The sequence below is a fragment of the Notolabrus celidotus genome, chromosome 23, assembly GCF_009762535.1.
Source record: "Notolabrus celidotus isolate fNotCel1 chromosome 23, fNotCel1.pri, whole genome shotgun sequence".
Lineage (NCBI taxonomy): Eukaryota > Metazoa > Chordata > Actinopteri > Labriformes > Labridae > Notolabrus > Notolabrus celidotus.
Window position 1 is genome coordinate 5,296,767 of NC_048294.1, and position 15,925 is coordinate 5,312,691.

Below are 15,925 nucleotides of genomic sequence, written 5' to 3' on the forward strand. Positions count from 1 at the left end.
CCAACATCAAGACAGGATCAGATCCAGTCCCATCTTACAGACAGGACTCAGTCTGATCTCATCTTAATCCACCATGAGCAGAGCACTTTGCAGCATTTAGCAAGTTACAGTGGCAAGGACAAACTTCCTTTAACAGGCAGAAACCTCCAGCAGGACCAGACTCATACCGACCGTATTTCAAAGACGGCTTTCAATACAAATTGTTGTGTGCACAACAACCACTCTCTCCTTCTTCGTCTGTTCTGTGCTACTGTAGAAACATGGCAGTTCAAGATGGCGGCCTGGAGGGGGACCAGCTTCTTCTGTCAATATAAAAGGTGCTTTCAGAGTTAACAAAAGCAGAGTAATCTTTATGTTCAGGTGATTATACTCTAATCTAAACATACCGATAAATATTAGATTCCATTTCTTCCAAATTTGTTCTTCTAACTACTACGTACTGTACCTTTAAAATAAAATGGCTAAAGCACACTGCTGGCTGACATTTTCGTAGCTATAACCAACATTATAACCCTCAACTAGCGCCATACTGTAAAGTTATTTAAAAATAGTACATTTTACCTATTGTATTAAAAAAATATCTACAAAAACAGTAGCTAAACTTTAAATAAAACCTTGAAAATAGAAGATGCAATGTGTTGTCTGCCTTAATTTTTCCCAGATGACTCCTACGTTTAGGGTTAGTGAACAGTTAATTATCAAAAGCATCAGTAGCAGCAGGTTAATTCATAACAGAGCAGGAAACACAGACACATGCTCATGTGATTCTTCACCTGCGGTGTCTCACAGAGAGATATTGCAGGTCTTTTCTTCCTGCAGTGGTCAGTCTCTATAACCAATAATATATATATATATATATATATGTTGTAAGATATACTTATTTTTACTTCTTTAATTTTTAATTGCTAATAACTTTTTAATAATTTATATTTTATACGCTCTTGTTTGCTTTATAATTTTTTTTGCACTGTCTACTTTGCTACTGTGGCACTTAAATTTTCCCAATGTGGGACGAGTAAAGGACTATCTTATCTTATCTTATCTTAACTTATCTTATAAACAGTAGGTAGGCTAATTTTCTGCATACCAGCTAAATGAAGCCACATTAAATCACTTTGAGGGACAGTGGGGGTCACGAGTCTTTGGCACCTTGATTTTGGGGGTTGCGGCCTGAAAAGTTTGGGAGATCCAGAGCAAACCTATGAGACAAGGGAGCTCAGGGACTCCAAGAAGGTCTATGGTTAGTAACTTTAATGGGACAGGGAGAGTTAAAGTGACAGGCAGAGAGATGGGATTCCAGTGTGTTAGTTCCCCTGGCAGTCTAAACCTATAGCAGCATAACTAAGAGCTGGTCCAAGCCTGATCCAGCTCTAATTATCAGCTTTATCAAAAAGGAAAGTTTTAAGCCGACTCTTAAAAGTAGAGAGGGTGTCTGCCTCCTCTGTTGGCTGCTCTGACATTCTCTGCTCTGTTAAGTTAAGTTAGTTAATCCACTTTTGAGGAAGAGGATAGTGACACTCGGTTGTTCATGCTCTTTTTCTAACGGCATCAGAGCCGCTCAAATCCAGTCTGCTTGTTGCTTCGCCGCTCTCTGCTTCGATAATGACTCTCAGTGAAGACAGTCAATGTATTGTTATTAAACTACCTGATCAGCTGCTGACGATACACGTACTATTTACAAGTACTTCATTCAACCTCACTTAAAAAAACACAACCTGTCTCTTAAGCTTCGCTTCACACCTCCAGTAAATCTCAACATCCAAAGCTTGATTTAACTTCCGGTGCGTCCTTCACCTCTTTCAGCAGTTGCTTCATCATCATCAGCTTTTGTCAAACAAAACCTTTCTGATTAGCCGAGTGACTGACGGCTCGTGTTGCTGGGGAAATCATGGATAGGGCCTGATTGGCAGAACAGGTTGTTACACCTCACAGTTATCTCTGACGGCGGTTCAGTCAAAAGAGACCTTTAGTCTTTCTTGTTTGCGTGTTGTCGTCGTTCTCCCTCCTCTTCAAGGCACTGACTGTTCTTTGTTTTCTCTGACTTTTCCAGAGACCTTGTTCATTTAATTTCCTGCATTATTTTTTACCTTTTTCTCTCCTGTCCTCTTCCTCTTCGCTCACCGCTGTCACAGCTCCTTTCCTTTTTTTCTGTCTCTGGCTAATGATCCATACCATTGGACAATTCATCATGATATCTTCCACCATCTCATCTTCCTCTCTTCTTTCTGCTATTTCCTCTAACAGTGTGACAGTAAGAGATGGGCCTCTCGCTGAGGGTATAAAAGCACATCTATTTTAAAGAAACATGCACTGAGAGAGCACCAGAAACTATATGTGCCATTACAAAGAGTGATATCTCATGGAAGCACATGTACACAAACACACACACAGATGCAGTTGAGAAATGAGATAGCGATAGAGCGATGAATTAGATTTATTGCCGGGTTGGAGATGCTTCTGCCGGGTAGCGCTCCCTCTGTTACAGGCAGCCAAGGACATTACTTCAAAGACAATACGAGCGGAGAAAGTAAGACCAAAACACACAAAAGGAAGGAGAGAAAAGCAGAAAGATGGATGTGTAACAATGAGGCAGAAACTGGGATGGGTAGGGAGAGAGGGAGGCATGTTAACACACACAATATAACTAAAAGAAGATCAGACGACCAAGTTCAAAATGTTTAAAAAGACAGTTTTATAAACCTGAAACTGTAGACTGCTAATCTGCCATGCTAGCAGGCAAACAAGCTAACTACATTTAAAAATACAGTAATTAACAGTAAAGAATGAGATGCTTTCAACACCTTTTAAAAGTTACTTGATAAGATTAAACGTGATGAAGAAAAGCTAGTAGCTGTACAAGCACATATAACAGCTACTACAGTCATACTAGCTTAAAATGTTGTAGCTAGCAAGTTTGAGGTTGGTCCCAATAAAATAATTTCTGATACTTTAATTTCAGTAATCAGAAATATTTTTTTTTTAGAATTGAACATTTGGATGAAACGGTTTGCTAAAATGCTAGCTAGCTAACCACTAACTACAACATACACATATGAATAAGATGCTAACAACATAGCTTAGAAGTTGACAGGTGACATTAAATACAGTTAGCACAAAAACTACACAGCACAAGCACATGGTTGTAGCCAGTGTGGGCACATGAAGTAGCAACAGTGCTAGCTAGCAACTAGCAAGCAGTAAGGCTGCCTGTCATATATGATATCTTAACCAAAACGTGTGTATGGTTTCAACTCAATATCTAAACTACATAATTTATATCTCAGTTTGGGAGTTTAAACAGGTGTATTGTTTGAGTCATATAACATTAGCTTGACAAAGTTATTGTGTTAATTGCTGTAGTTTGAACTGCCAGACACAGTTAGCCTTGTTATTAAATAATATATAAAAGATGTGGAAGATGTCAGCGACATATTACAAGCTAATTGGAAAGATAAAATAACATTAGCATAGGCGCCCAGTAGCTAGCACAAGCAAATCAACAAGTAGCTTTATAAACTAGCACATAGCTAACGATAGGGGAGCATCTTGCCTCAACTCAACTTTATTTATATATCACCTTTCATACATGTAAACATGCAGCCCAAAGTGCTCCACAGAATAACAGAGAGACAGAAAACAACAGCAATGGTAAAATGATAAAAGGCATTATTATAAATAAAATACTTAAAAATAAAATAAAATCAACGCAGTAAAATTAATAAAATAAGTAAGAGTGGAAAGAAAAGTTAAAAATAAGGTAGCGTTGACAAGATCAGATCAATACAGGAAGTAAAATAGATAAATAAATAATTAAGATAAATAATTATTAAAGCAATGATTAAAATAATAATAATGCAGTCCAGGGCTAAACATAAATTACTCCAAATTAAAAGCTAGATTAAAAAGGTAAGTCTTAAGTTTACTTTTTTTTAAAGTGTTATTTAGCCCATTAAGAAATTCCAGCTTGTTAATAAGCTAACTGTAAAGGTAAAGCTCTCCTAGCTAGCAGCTCGTCAGCTGTAGAGGAACATCTTGTTTTTTATTTCAAGCCAGCAAGAAAATTCCAGCTTGTTAGCATAAATACTGGGACTGATACTGATTTAACATTAGCCTGACAAAATGTTCCATATAATTTAATGTATTGCTAGCTAAAAATTAGCTTTTCTCAAAAGAATTAAAAGTATAAGTTTCATCAATTAGATATGGAAATACTATATCTAATAAGTAGCCAAAAAGCACTTTTCAATCTTCTGTACAAGGTGTTGTTGTTTGATAAACTTAGCTAGCACTCCATACACTCACTTTCTACCTTCTGGTCTATTTAACATGATAAGGTTACTTTGTTGTATCAGCAGGTTTAATAATCATTTCCAAGAGGCAGCTTGTTGTTTGTACTGTTACTACATAGTGATGAAAAAGCAGGATTGAAAAGCATTCCTGTTGTTTGTTGAGTATTTCATGCACTACTTACTACAACCCAGTTTGGCTTGTAAATCAAGACCTCATTGCTTTTGTCATGTCACAAGTCTCACATTTGATTAACGACCAACTGACATGATAGCTCAGTACCATCCTCACATTCTTCTGTGCTTTGTCACACATACTTTCTGCCTTACATTTATTATTATTACACACACTTCCCCTCTCCTGCTGTCAGCCTCTGTCACCTCGGTAGTTGTCATGCAGTGAGGCAAACCTCCTGTTTTAAGATTTTTCATTTTCCGACAGGGACTCAGCCCGCCTGCCTGCCTGCCTGCCGAGCCACCTGCCCCGGGTCAGCGGTGTTGAGATTATGCTGGAAAGACACCATGTCATGTGTCATTGCCTGTCCTGTCTTTTTATTACAGGGCTTGTACAAGTCCATGTCCTGATTCGGAGATAACATAAACAATATCCTCTCTCCTCTTTTTCACTTCTCTCTTTGCTTTTATTACTTCACTGGTTTTGTGTTGTTCCTCATGACAACAAGTTAGCCCCACTATCTCTACGTATTAACACAAGGGATGTTCCCAACTTCAGGTGAAAGTACTGTGCTCATTTCAACAAGCTATATGTTCTCTCTGTTCTGACTATTTCAACACCTCATATGCTCATATACCTTGAAGTCACAGTTTACCTTTGCCCGCAGAGTTTGTAGTGACAGACAGGTTGAGCAAGATGTTTAGTCACAGGTGACGTAGAGAACATCGGGGAACTGGGTGATAATTTTATTACCTGGTTTACTGTCTTGGCTATGAGTAGGTTGTCCTTGAGGCTTTTTTTACGTCATATAATCTGGATTAGTCATTCGCTGTTTTATATAATAATTTAGGAAGCATTTTAAGAGTTTACAAGAGCTTTCGATGACTCAGAGTTTGGAGAGTCTAATCAGATGTGGATGTTGAATTCAAAACTTAGACTGCTGCTTTTCTCTGACACATTTTACCTGCAGCTGATGACTGCAAATGTAGTTCAAGTCACTGGTTTTTGCCTGTGAGTGAAAGCTAACGTGGATCAACTAGACTTTATTCACCTGGTAATCTAAAGTGAATGACAGCCTCCAAAGCCCCATTGAAAAGTGTTGCTGATTTTTAATTTAATGGTATTAAATATGATATTTCTGATACTAATAAAATTGTTGTTTTGTTCTGAGGAGGAAAACTCTGAAGTTGAAGTGGTTACTGGCCAAACTAGGCAAGTCTTGAACTCTTAAGGAATCCTAACCTATACACAACCTCGCAGTAGTTTAGGTTGCAGCCCCCTTCAGACATTATGTTGCTGCCAAACAGGCTTCAGGGAATGAAAGCGGTTTAACATGAACCTGCTGTGTTCAATGTTTTGGTGGTTGTTTTGATTCTGTTTGAGCAACTACAAACAAGCTAGCCGCAGCTCAGCTCGCAGCCCCTTCAGACACCCAGTTGCCGCCAAACAGGGTTCAAAGAATCATCAGTAACATGAAACTACTGTACTCAGTGTTTTTCCTGGTTTTACCACCCTGCCTGAGCAACTACCATCAAACTAGCCGCAGCTCAGCTCCTTGTACCGCCTGCAGTTGGTCCAAAACGCTGCTCAGTTGCTGCCAAACAGGGCACAGAATCATGAGCAATATGAAACTACCGCAACTACAAACTATCAGCACCTCAGCTCCCAGCTAGAGGAAGTCTAACCTATGAGAAAGCTAGCAGCAGCTCAGCTCACAGCCCCTTTGAATACTTTGTTGCCCCTAAAAGTTCCTTCTCTGTTTCATTCACCAAGTCTAACTGTTTCTGGGAGCTGTAGGACGCCTCTTTGGTGAATATTGTGCAAAATATAGCAAATAAATTTAGTGATTTTTTCTTTAAATAAGTCTAAAGATTGTATGTCTTTTTTGAGGGGCGCTTTCAGAACTACTCCATTAAAACACTTTGAGTAAATCCACTCCACCTTCATCATACTGTATGCATGAAAACCCCAGAGACAGTTGATGGTTCTGCCGTGACAGCATGCCGGCGCACTGATGTCCGCCTCGTGTTTATCTCTCGGAAAAAGTGACAGGCCTGTCAGCGCGCTTATGTCCAAAGTGGCTTTGACGACTCGTGCAGGAATGTTGCTGCACTGTGTGATGAACGTGGAGGTATGAGGCGAGCCATCGGCGAACGTGATCAGAGTTTCAAGATTGCATCAGCGCTTCTGCTCACTCCATTTGTTTGTGTGTGTGTGTGTGTATGTCTTGTGTCCTCCTGTGTCGAGAAACAAGGATCTCCATGGCGACCCTTGATGTCCTATCTCAAATTGATTACCCATAGTGCACTCTGTCCTCTCAGGGCATGTTCTCATAAATAGAGAGAGAGAGGGGACTAACGATTGGATGATAAGGAGACACACAGGCGAGCGTAAAGTGAAACAAAAAGCCGCCGTAATAGAATCAGTGGGGAGTTTCTCTCTCTCTCTGCAGATCCATTGTGTTAAATCAAATCAAATATTCTTTCCACGTTGGATCATAATTTTCATGCAGACACGGCTGGCTGCACCTCCTACCTGCTCCCACAATCTCAGCATCGCAGGACATTACCTGCGGTGCTTTTACTGCATTAATTCTGCCATCCACGCTGCATACTGATACTCAGCCACACGGAGCTTCATCATTTTTCTATTCAACAGATGAGTGAGGGTGCTATTTTGGGAAACGTATGAGGGGGAATATTTCCAGAGGCCACCTTGACTTCCCCACATAAGATCGTAAATCATCAGCATAACGTTTGAGTTTACTGGAAGGTGCTTAAAAACTGGCTCAGCCTGAAGGTAGAAGTCAGCACTCTTGGCTCAGCTTTTCTGTGTCATCGCCGTTTGTCTCACCATAAAAAGACAAATAATCCGTCTGTGGTACAGTTTCCAAAGTGATGTCCTTCTGTTTATGTGTGACCTCCAAGAGGAAGAACTGTCTGCCTTGTTTTTTCAGAGCGTTGATGCACTAACATCTCCTTTTATTCCTCCGTGTGTCTCTCTGCAGAAGAGTGTGAAGGAGGGGATCCTGTTGAAGCAGACCAGTTCCTTCCAGAGATGGAAGAGGAGGTACTTCAAACTCAGAGGGAGGACCCTGTACTATGCCAAAGACTGCAAGGTACAGAATGTGGAAAACTGTCTAAAGTAGCTTTAAATGATCGAACATTGTAAAATGTACAAACTGGCCCTTCACTGAATACTTGACAAAACAACTGTTCACCCAGATGACGCTTAGTTGCCCCCTTCCTCCTTTTTATTTATTTATCTATTTTACCTAATTTGAACTGTCTGGTTTTTTTTGGGGGGGTGGTGGGGGTGGGGGTTGCATTATGTAAGTAATGTGAGGTTTGGGTGGGAGGGGCTTGGGGTCATGGTCATGAAAAGGCCAGTAAAATTGTTGTAGTGTGTTGTATTGACGTACTGCCATTGGTGCACACACTCTTTATATCTACTTTTTTTACACTGTCAATGCTTACATGCACTGTAATTACAAAATCAATAAAAAGAATTGTGAAAGATAAGAAAATGTACAAAATGAAGTTTAGATATGGAATATTGCCAGGGATTTTGGCACATTTTTTGGGGGGCGCTACCCTAACGTTTAGCTGTGCTCATTCCACGAATGCACAATCCTTACAACTTGCACCTCTTTGTAAAGGTGACTAATCAAGCTTTCCAACGATATAAAATACAATACGAATCGATGTTGTCAAAGTGTAGAAATAATTGACTTTTTTGGGGAGTTTATATCCCAAACCCAAATAGATCTGAGAAACCCTGTATTGGTATCAAAAGAAAATGGAAAATGCATTACCGAGATACAAAGTATGTTTGTCAACCAGTTTTACATTTATTCTGTCAGTTGTATAAGATCGCAAAAATAAGTTTAAATATGGTTCTCACAGCCAAAACAAAACATCTTTGTAGACTTTTTTTAAAGCAACCAGTGATCCAAAACCCAAAGATTTTTGATTTTCTTTGAAAAGTACCAAGAAAAACATCATATCCTGACATTTAAGAAGCTGGAGTGATCAAATGCACACCTTAATTCTTGAGAAATTATTAAAACTGCTATAGAATATTCAGCAATCAATTCCCTTTCAAAAGGCTGATTGATTTAGCTCTTCTTTATTCCAAACGTTGGGATGTTTAGAAGAAGAAAAGGTGTGATTATATGTTTATTTCATTTTTTGAATTCATCTTTATTTTACTAAGTCTCTTTTACAAGGGAGTCCTGGTCAAGACAGCAGCATAAAAAGTTTCACATTGAGAACAAGACAAAACATATAGTAACAAGTAACTATTACATTGATTTATAAATTAGCAGTGTTAAGCTCTAAAACATGTGCACAAGCTGATCAGATGATCCTTTATCCTAGTTTTAAAATCCTCCAATTGAATTAAAAAATCCAGTTTCAGGTGACCCTGAAGCTCAAACCAAGAAGACGGAGCAAAGACATCAAAAGCACTTTTACCAAAAACAGAGCGAGTCTGAGGAATGCCAAAAAGATTTTGTCCATGGGACCAAGGATGACAGCCACTGACGACTTAAGGAATCAATAAAGAGCATAAATAAGACGGCAGCTCCTGTAGTACGGCCTTATAAAGAAAGATATACCAATGGTCCATTCTTCTTTGTAAGGAAGACAAGCCCACCTTTTCATACAAGAAACAGTGATGTGTGCGGAAACCTAAACCAGAAGCAAACCGCAATGCAGCATGGGACACTGAGTCCAACATTTTCAGAGAGGTTGAGGAAGCATGCATATAAAGAACATCACCATAGTCGATTACAGATACAAAGGTTGCTAGAATGAGCTTTTTTCAAGCAGCAAAAGAAAAACAGCGTTGGTTTCTAGAAAAGGAACCCAACTTCACCCTCAGTTTTTTGGTTAAACTCTCAATATGACGATTAAAAGAAAGATTTTCATCTAAGAGAAAACCCAAGTATTTAAATGTTGGGACACATTTGATTTCCTCATTTGTGGAGGTAAAAATCTGAGAGTCATCTTTCACCATCCACTTTGAGAAATACATCACCTTAGTCTTGTTGGCATTTAAAACCAGCCTTGGTTTACAAAGATTCATTTGTGTCATCTGCATAAAAATGAAACTTTGCATCCATTACATTTTTCCATAAGTTATTGATATAGATGACAAATAAGATAGGACCCAATATGGACCCTTGTGGGACACCATTTGTTATATTCATAAAGGTAGAAGCTAAACCATCAACCCTGACACATTGCTGTTCAGAGCCTGGTTAATGTTCCTCTTGTTCTCCCTCAGTCTCTAATCTTTGATGAAGTGGACCTATCGGACGCCAGTGTGGCCGAGACCAGCACCAAGAACATCAACAACAGCTTCACGGTGAGCAACAAGACTTTACAAAAATGCTTGTGTTTGTGTTGAAACTTTTCCAAACTGGGAATGTGGCCTCGCCTTCAAAGCAGATTTATGTCAGAGGACAGAGGCTCAGACTTTCATCCCTTCACATTTCCCCTCTTCCTTTCCTCTCACAGGTGATTACTCCATTTCGCAAACTGATGTTATGTGCCGAGAGCAGGAAGGAAATGGAGGACTGGATCGGGGCTCTTAAATCCGTCCAAAAATGGGAAACCTACGAGGTTCGTCTCTTCTCTTTCTTCCATTATTCATCCTGCCGGCTGACATCCGGAGATCAGAAATGTGCCAAATGAATGTACCTCTGATGCTCGTTATGAGCGTGTAATCTATTTTAATGAGAACAGGCTCTGCTCCTCAATCCTTTCTTTTTGGTCCATCTGTTCTTTTGTCAACGTTCCTACCTTTTCTACTCCTCTGAGGAAGGAAATCCTCTCCTCCTCCTTTCCTCTGTTTCCAATCCTTTATCCCACTCGCTTCTCTCTTATCTGCTTTTCATTGGAGCTCTTTGCCAGCAGATTGATCTCTCTCATAAAATCAGAGTCTCTGCTTTAATAGGCTATAAAGACAGATGAAGACTCTAAGCTGTTATCCCTGCTGAAATTAAATTCTCTCAGGTTTTGGGCTTTTTATGTACCTCTCATTTTAAACTGTGCAGTTAGTCTTTGAATTGATGTCAGTGTCTTCACCTGGTTAGTCTTAGATTGTGTGTTACTCCAGTCCTACAAGTTAATAAGGCATCAAAACAAAGAGTGGATTAGATCTTCCTCAAATTAATTTCTATTACGGGCCCGACTTTGTAGAGCTGTGAAAGGAATGAATATTAAATTGTAGGATGCTTGGTTTGACAGAAGTCTTCATGGTCCTTCCAGAGCCTAGGACCCAAGACCTGTCCTGGGACCTCTGCAGATTTGGGTCTACATCTGACCATTTACATCCAATTAAACTCCTCAAACACCAACCAGGAGAATTTTGCAGGGGATTTTGGCACATTTTTGGGGGGGCGCTACCCACACGTTTAGCTGTGTTGCTCATTCCATGAATGCACAATCCTTACAAGTTGTACCTCATTGTAAAGGTGACTAATCAGGCTTTCCAACGACATAAAATACAACACCAATTGGTGTTGTTACAGGGGAGAAATAATTGACCGAAATAACATTTCCAAACTGGGGAGTTTATATCCCAAACCCAAACAGATCTAGAGAAGCCCAGTGATTTACTGCAGATAAAAAAGGAAAATGTGGGGCACTGGTGGCCTAGCGGTCTAAGCGCCCCACATACAGAGGGTACAGTCCTGGTTGCATGGGTCGCCATTTCGATTCCCGGCCGGTTGACCATTTCCTGCATGTCTTCCCCCACTCTCTACTCCCCACATTTCCTGTCTCTCTTCAGCTGTCCTATGAAATAAAGGCAAAAAGGCCAAAAAATAGAATAAAAAAAAAGGAAAATGTACAAATGCATTACTTTGATAATAAGTATGTATTTCAACCAGTTTTACATTTATTCTGTCGGTTGTATAATATCGCCACCATCAGTAATTTAGAGGGCGATTTACAGCCGAATTTCCCTATCTCTGTGTCCAGTCTGTTTGTTTCCGATCCAACAGCTACAGTGTTCTCGCCGGTAAATCAAGTCAGCCACGCCCTTATTTGGGCAAAATGATGCAGATCGAGAAATTAGCTACTCAGACCTACACTCGTTTTTTGAACCAGGCTGTAAACATGTTTATTTCTGCTGTAAAGATTGTCTTTTTTGAATTGGTGTGTATGTGGTTTCCGGTACTTCTGGAGCCGTCCTCTAGTGGACACTCGAGGAACTGCAGTTTTTAACACTCCTGCATTGGCTTCAATTCTTGCGGCCAGAGGTTGGCGCTTGTATAAAATTGTCTGCTAATGATTATTGTTGTAAGATCAGACATATATGGAAAAGAGACAAGCCGCTGAGCTTATACAGAGAGGAAAGCTGTAGGTGCTCATAGTGTGTTTCTAACCTAATAGATGGATAATAGATGACTGAGCATAACATAGGATAAGATATGTATGTCAGTAATTTAAATATCCCCCTCCCAACCTGTCGATGTCTTACCTTTGCTTCCTCTGTAGCCGTTTAGCTCAGCATGGAATTGAAAGTCTTGCTCTTGTGCATGCAGCGTCTTTCAGCCCTCGTCCATCAGTTTAATGATTCCCGTTTTGACCTTTGTGTTCCCACCTTCCCACGCTGAGTCTGTTTTCACATGTTGCACTGATGTCGTTCCATATTTCTCCCCTCCAGGCCAGCCAGTTCAACATGGAGCATTTCTCCGGGATGCACAACTGGTACGCCTGCTCGCACGCCAGACCGACCTTCTGCAACGTCTGCAGGGAGGCTCTGCCGGGGGTCACCTCCCACGGCCTCTCCTGTGAAGGTGCATACTTAGACTGACACACACGCAAACACAGAGTCGCACACAGACACTCAGATTTAAAGACACACGTAGGGCACAAAGATAAAATACTGTCAAAAAGGTTCTATTTGCTTTCAGTGTGTTCCTTTTTTCTGTTTTAAATCAGATTTTTTTTAACGTTAAGGACTTTCTTCCTTTTTATTTGTGATATTTTGAAAAAGAAAAGCAGTTAAACCTCTGACTCGAACATCAGAAACACCTTCAGCGTTGTAAAAAGGAATCTGGAGCATGTCACAGAAGTAGGTTTATGGCTCCTTATTGTGAGGTGAGGCAGGTTTCGTCACACGTCTGACACACTTACACTGTGGACACAGTCGAGAAAAACTAATTAACCACAGCAGGAGTAAATAACCTGCAAACACACATTGAGGGTTTTTTAGTCGAGGACACACTGTTGGGATTTAAAATTGTAACCTTGTGATTAGAGACCACTACCAAGTTATTTGTTATAGGCCTGGTGTCCTTTTTCCATATTTTATTGGTTGAAATAAATTAATTCTAAACAGTTATAGAAACATTAAAATATTTTTTTGTAATTCAAAGAAAATATTCAAAATTTTCATTTTTTTCACAACATTTTTATGAATTTTCAAGAAACATTTTGTCTTAATTATGTGGCTGTTCTGAGTGTTATAAAAGGAGCTTTTTGATAACAGTAAATGGCTCATAAAAGAGCAATAAATTACTTAGAATTTAAAGTTACCACTGCATTAAGATACAGATTTATTGTTCAGCATGTTGACCTGCCAGCTACGTTCTTTAAATGACATTTATCTTCCTGTCCTCTGCAGTCTGTAAGTTCAAGGCACACAAGCGCTGTGCAGTTCGCTCCACCAACAACTGCAAATGGACCACGCTGGCCTCCATAGGAAATGACATCATCGAGGACGAGGAAGGGGTGAGAGATCTGTCTGTTTGTGAATGTGTTTGATTTAAATGTAACGTGTTTTCAAGGTTTAACAAGTTTATTAATCTAATGTGAAGAAAACAAAGAGCAGCTCTCTTATTGACATGAGATCATTCATCAGGGAAAGAGGACTTTTACTTTGGAAAAGAGTGTCTTCATTAAATCTGAGTGCCCTGACATGCAAGGACTGATGATAAAATGATAATAGAATTATGGCTATCATGCTTAAAATTGTGCAACTGCTGAAGATGATGCTAAAATGATGAAGATGATGCCAAAAAGGAAGAAAATGATCCTGAAGATGCTGAAGATGTTGCAGAAGCGATGAAGATGATGCTGAAGATGGTAAGAAAATGATGAAGATGATGCCAAAAAAAGGAGAAGATGATGCTAAAATGATGAAGATGATGCTAAAATGATGAAGATGTTGCTGAAGCGATAAAGATGATGCTGAAGATGGTGAGTAAATGATAAAGATGATGCCAAAAAGGAAGAAAATGATCCTGAAGATGCTGAAGATGTTGCAGAAGCGATGAAGATGATGCTGAAGATGATGCCTAAAATAGTGCAAATGCTGAAGATGATGCTGAAGATGATGAAGATGATGCCAAAAAGGAAGAAAATGATCCTTAAGATGCTGAAGATGTTGCAGAAGCGATGAAGATGATGCTGAAGATGGTAAGAAAATGATGAAGATGATGCCAAAAAAAGAAGATGATGCTAAAAAGATGAAGATGTTGCTGAAGCGATAAAGATGATGCGGAAGATGGTGAGAAAATGATAAAGATGATGCCAAAAATGAAGAGGATGATGCTGAAGATGATGTTAATGATGAAGATAATTCTGAAGAAGAAGCTAAAATGATGAAGATGATGCCAAAAATCAGGAGGATGATGAAGAATGTGCTGAAGATGATGCTGAAAATGATGCCTAAAATAGTGCAAATGCTGAAGATGAAGCTAAAATGATGAAGATGATGCCAAAAATCAGGAGGATGATGATGAATGTGCTGAAGATGATGCTAAAATGATGAAGATGATGCTGAAGATGATGCCTAAATTATGAAGATGATGCTGAATATGCTGAAGATGATCCTAAAATGATGAAGATGATGCTGAAAATGATGCTAAAATGATGAAGATGATGCTGAAGATGATGCCTAAATGATTCCTAAATTATGAAGATGATGCTGAATATGCTGAAGATGATCCTAAAATGACGAAGATGATTCAGAAGATGATGATGATTTTGATGAAGATGATGCTAAAATGAAGAAGATGATTCTGAATATGAAGAAGATGATTCTGAATATGGTGATGATGGTGCTGAAATGATGAAGATGATGCTGAAGTAATGAAAATGATGAAGATGATGCCAAAAAAAAAGGGGAAGATGATGCTAAAATGATGAAGATGACGCGAAATGTGAAGAAGATATTACTAAATATGTTGAAGATGATGCTGAAAATATGAAGATGATGCTGGTATTTCAAATAAAAACAAAGGATTGAAAAGCTGCTTGATAGTGACACGCTGTGTTTTCATAGGTCATTGCGTACAGATATTTCCACGCGGGTTGTTTCAATTCGTCTTAATGGCGTCAGGTCGAGTGGGTCTGATCTGCAGGCAGGTGAAGCCTCATGTTCATGGTGTTTCTCCATCTTCCCCCTCAGGTGTTCATGCCTCACCAGTGGCTGGAGGGCAACCTGCCAGTGAGCGCTAAGTGTGTGGTGTGTGACAAGAACTGTGGCAGCGTTCGGCGGCTGCAGGACTGGCGCTGCCTGTGGTGCAAGGCCATCGTAAGTGTGATCGACTTCTGACTGCATCCTGTCAAACAAACTGTCTCGTCAAATCAGCTTCAGGTTCATTCAGAAAGTCTCTGCTAGCTTCAAGTTGTTTTCACTAGAAAGACATGGAAAGATCTTACAAGTCAAACATCATTATATCGCTGCCAAAGAGGTCTGGGCTGGAAGAGTCGGAGCAAGACTTGTAAGTGAATTTGACTTCCAAATCCAAATCAGTGAAATAACCAACAATTCATGGTCATACTGGAAGTTTTAGGATTCCATCTTTAATCAAAAAAGTCATATTTTCTCCAGAAAATGTGAAAAAATCAAAAGCAAAATTAAGTTGTATACTAACTTTTAGAGTTTCCAATTCATCCAAAATGCCAATTTGGTTCAAAACTGTAAGAAAAAGAAGCTGGAGTTACTTTTTTTAGACATCAAACAGTCTGACAAATTATTATTAGCAGAAGATTATGACTCTTAGTGCACTCAGCATGAGAAGTGCCCCTTAACTCTTTCATCTTGACTCCCTCTCTTGCACTTTCAAACACTCGAGGTCCATAAAAGTTCACTTGAGTCATCAGAGTAATAGGACGGCACTAAAGGTGGGAGCAGAGATCTCCTGGGGGGAAGAGGGAGGTGGGTTTAAATGAGAAATTTCACAAGGTAGATGAATTTCCTGTCCGCTGAGTCTGACCTAATTTCTGCTTGCCTCGAGCGAGATGACTATTAATAATTTTCCTGCAGGAACATTAACAACTCTAAGATTGGCCTGTAGAGTACAGGTAACGACTAAACCTGTGTTGAAGAGTCCTCACAGTGCAGCATCAGAGGGTTAACACTAAGGTTTAAAGTGAAACAAATCACACTTGTATTTGGGGAAATTACTTTTATTGAATTTGAAGTCTGTGTTGTGTTCTTC

General features: G+C 39.5%; 1 protein-coding gene across 1 annotated transcript in view; it reads left to right on the plus strand.

Moving 5' to 3' along the window:
* si:dkey-172j4.3 (diacylglycerol kinase eta) overlaps positions 1-15,925 on the plus strand; it is a 116,186-nt gene that overhangs the window by 65,475 nt on the left and 34,786 nt on the right. Inside the window, exons 4-9 of the mRNA XM_034676894.1 lie at positions 7,469-7,579; positions 9,751-9,831; positions 9,984-10,088; positions 12,139-12,271; positions 13,102-13,208; positions 14,890-15,015. Coding sequence (XP_034532785.1) covers positions 7,469-7,579; positions 9,751-9,831; positions 9,984-10,088; positions 12,139-12,271; positions 13,102-13,208; positions 14,890-15,015 — 663 coding nt within the window. The remainder of the gene's footprint in view (positions 1-7,468; positions 7,580-9,750; positions 9,832-9,983; positions 10,089-12,138; positions 12,272-13,101; positions 13,209-14,889; positions 15,016-15,925) is intronic.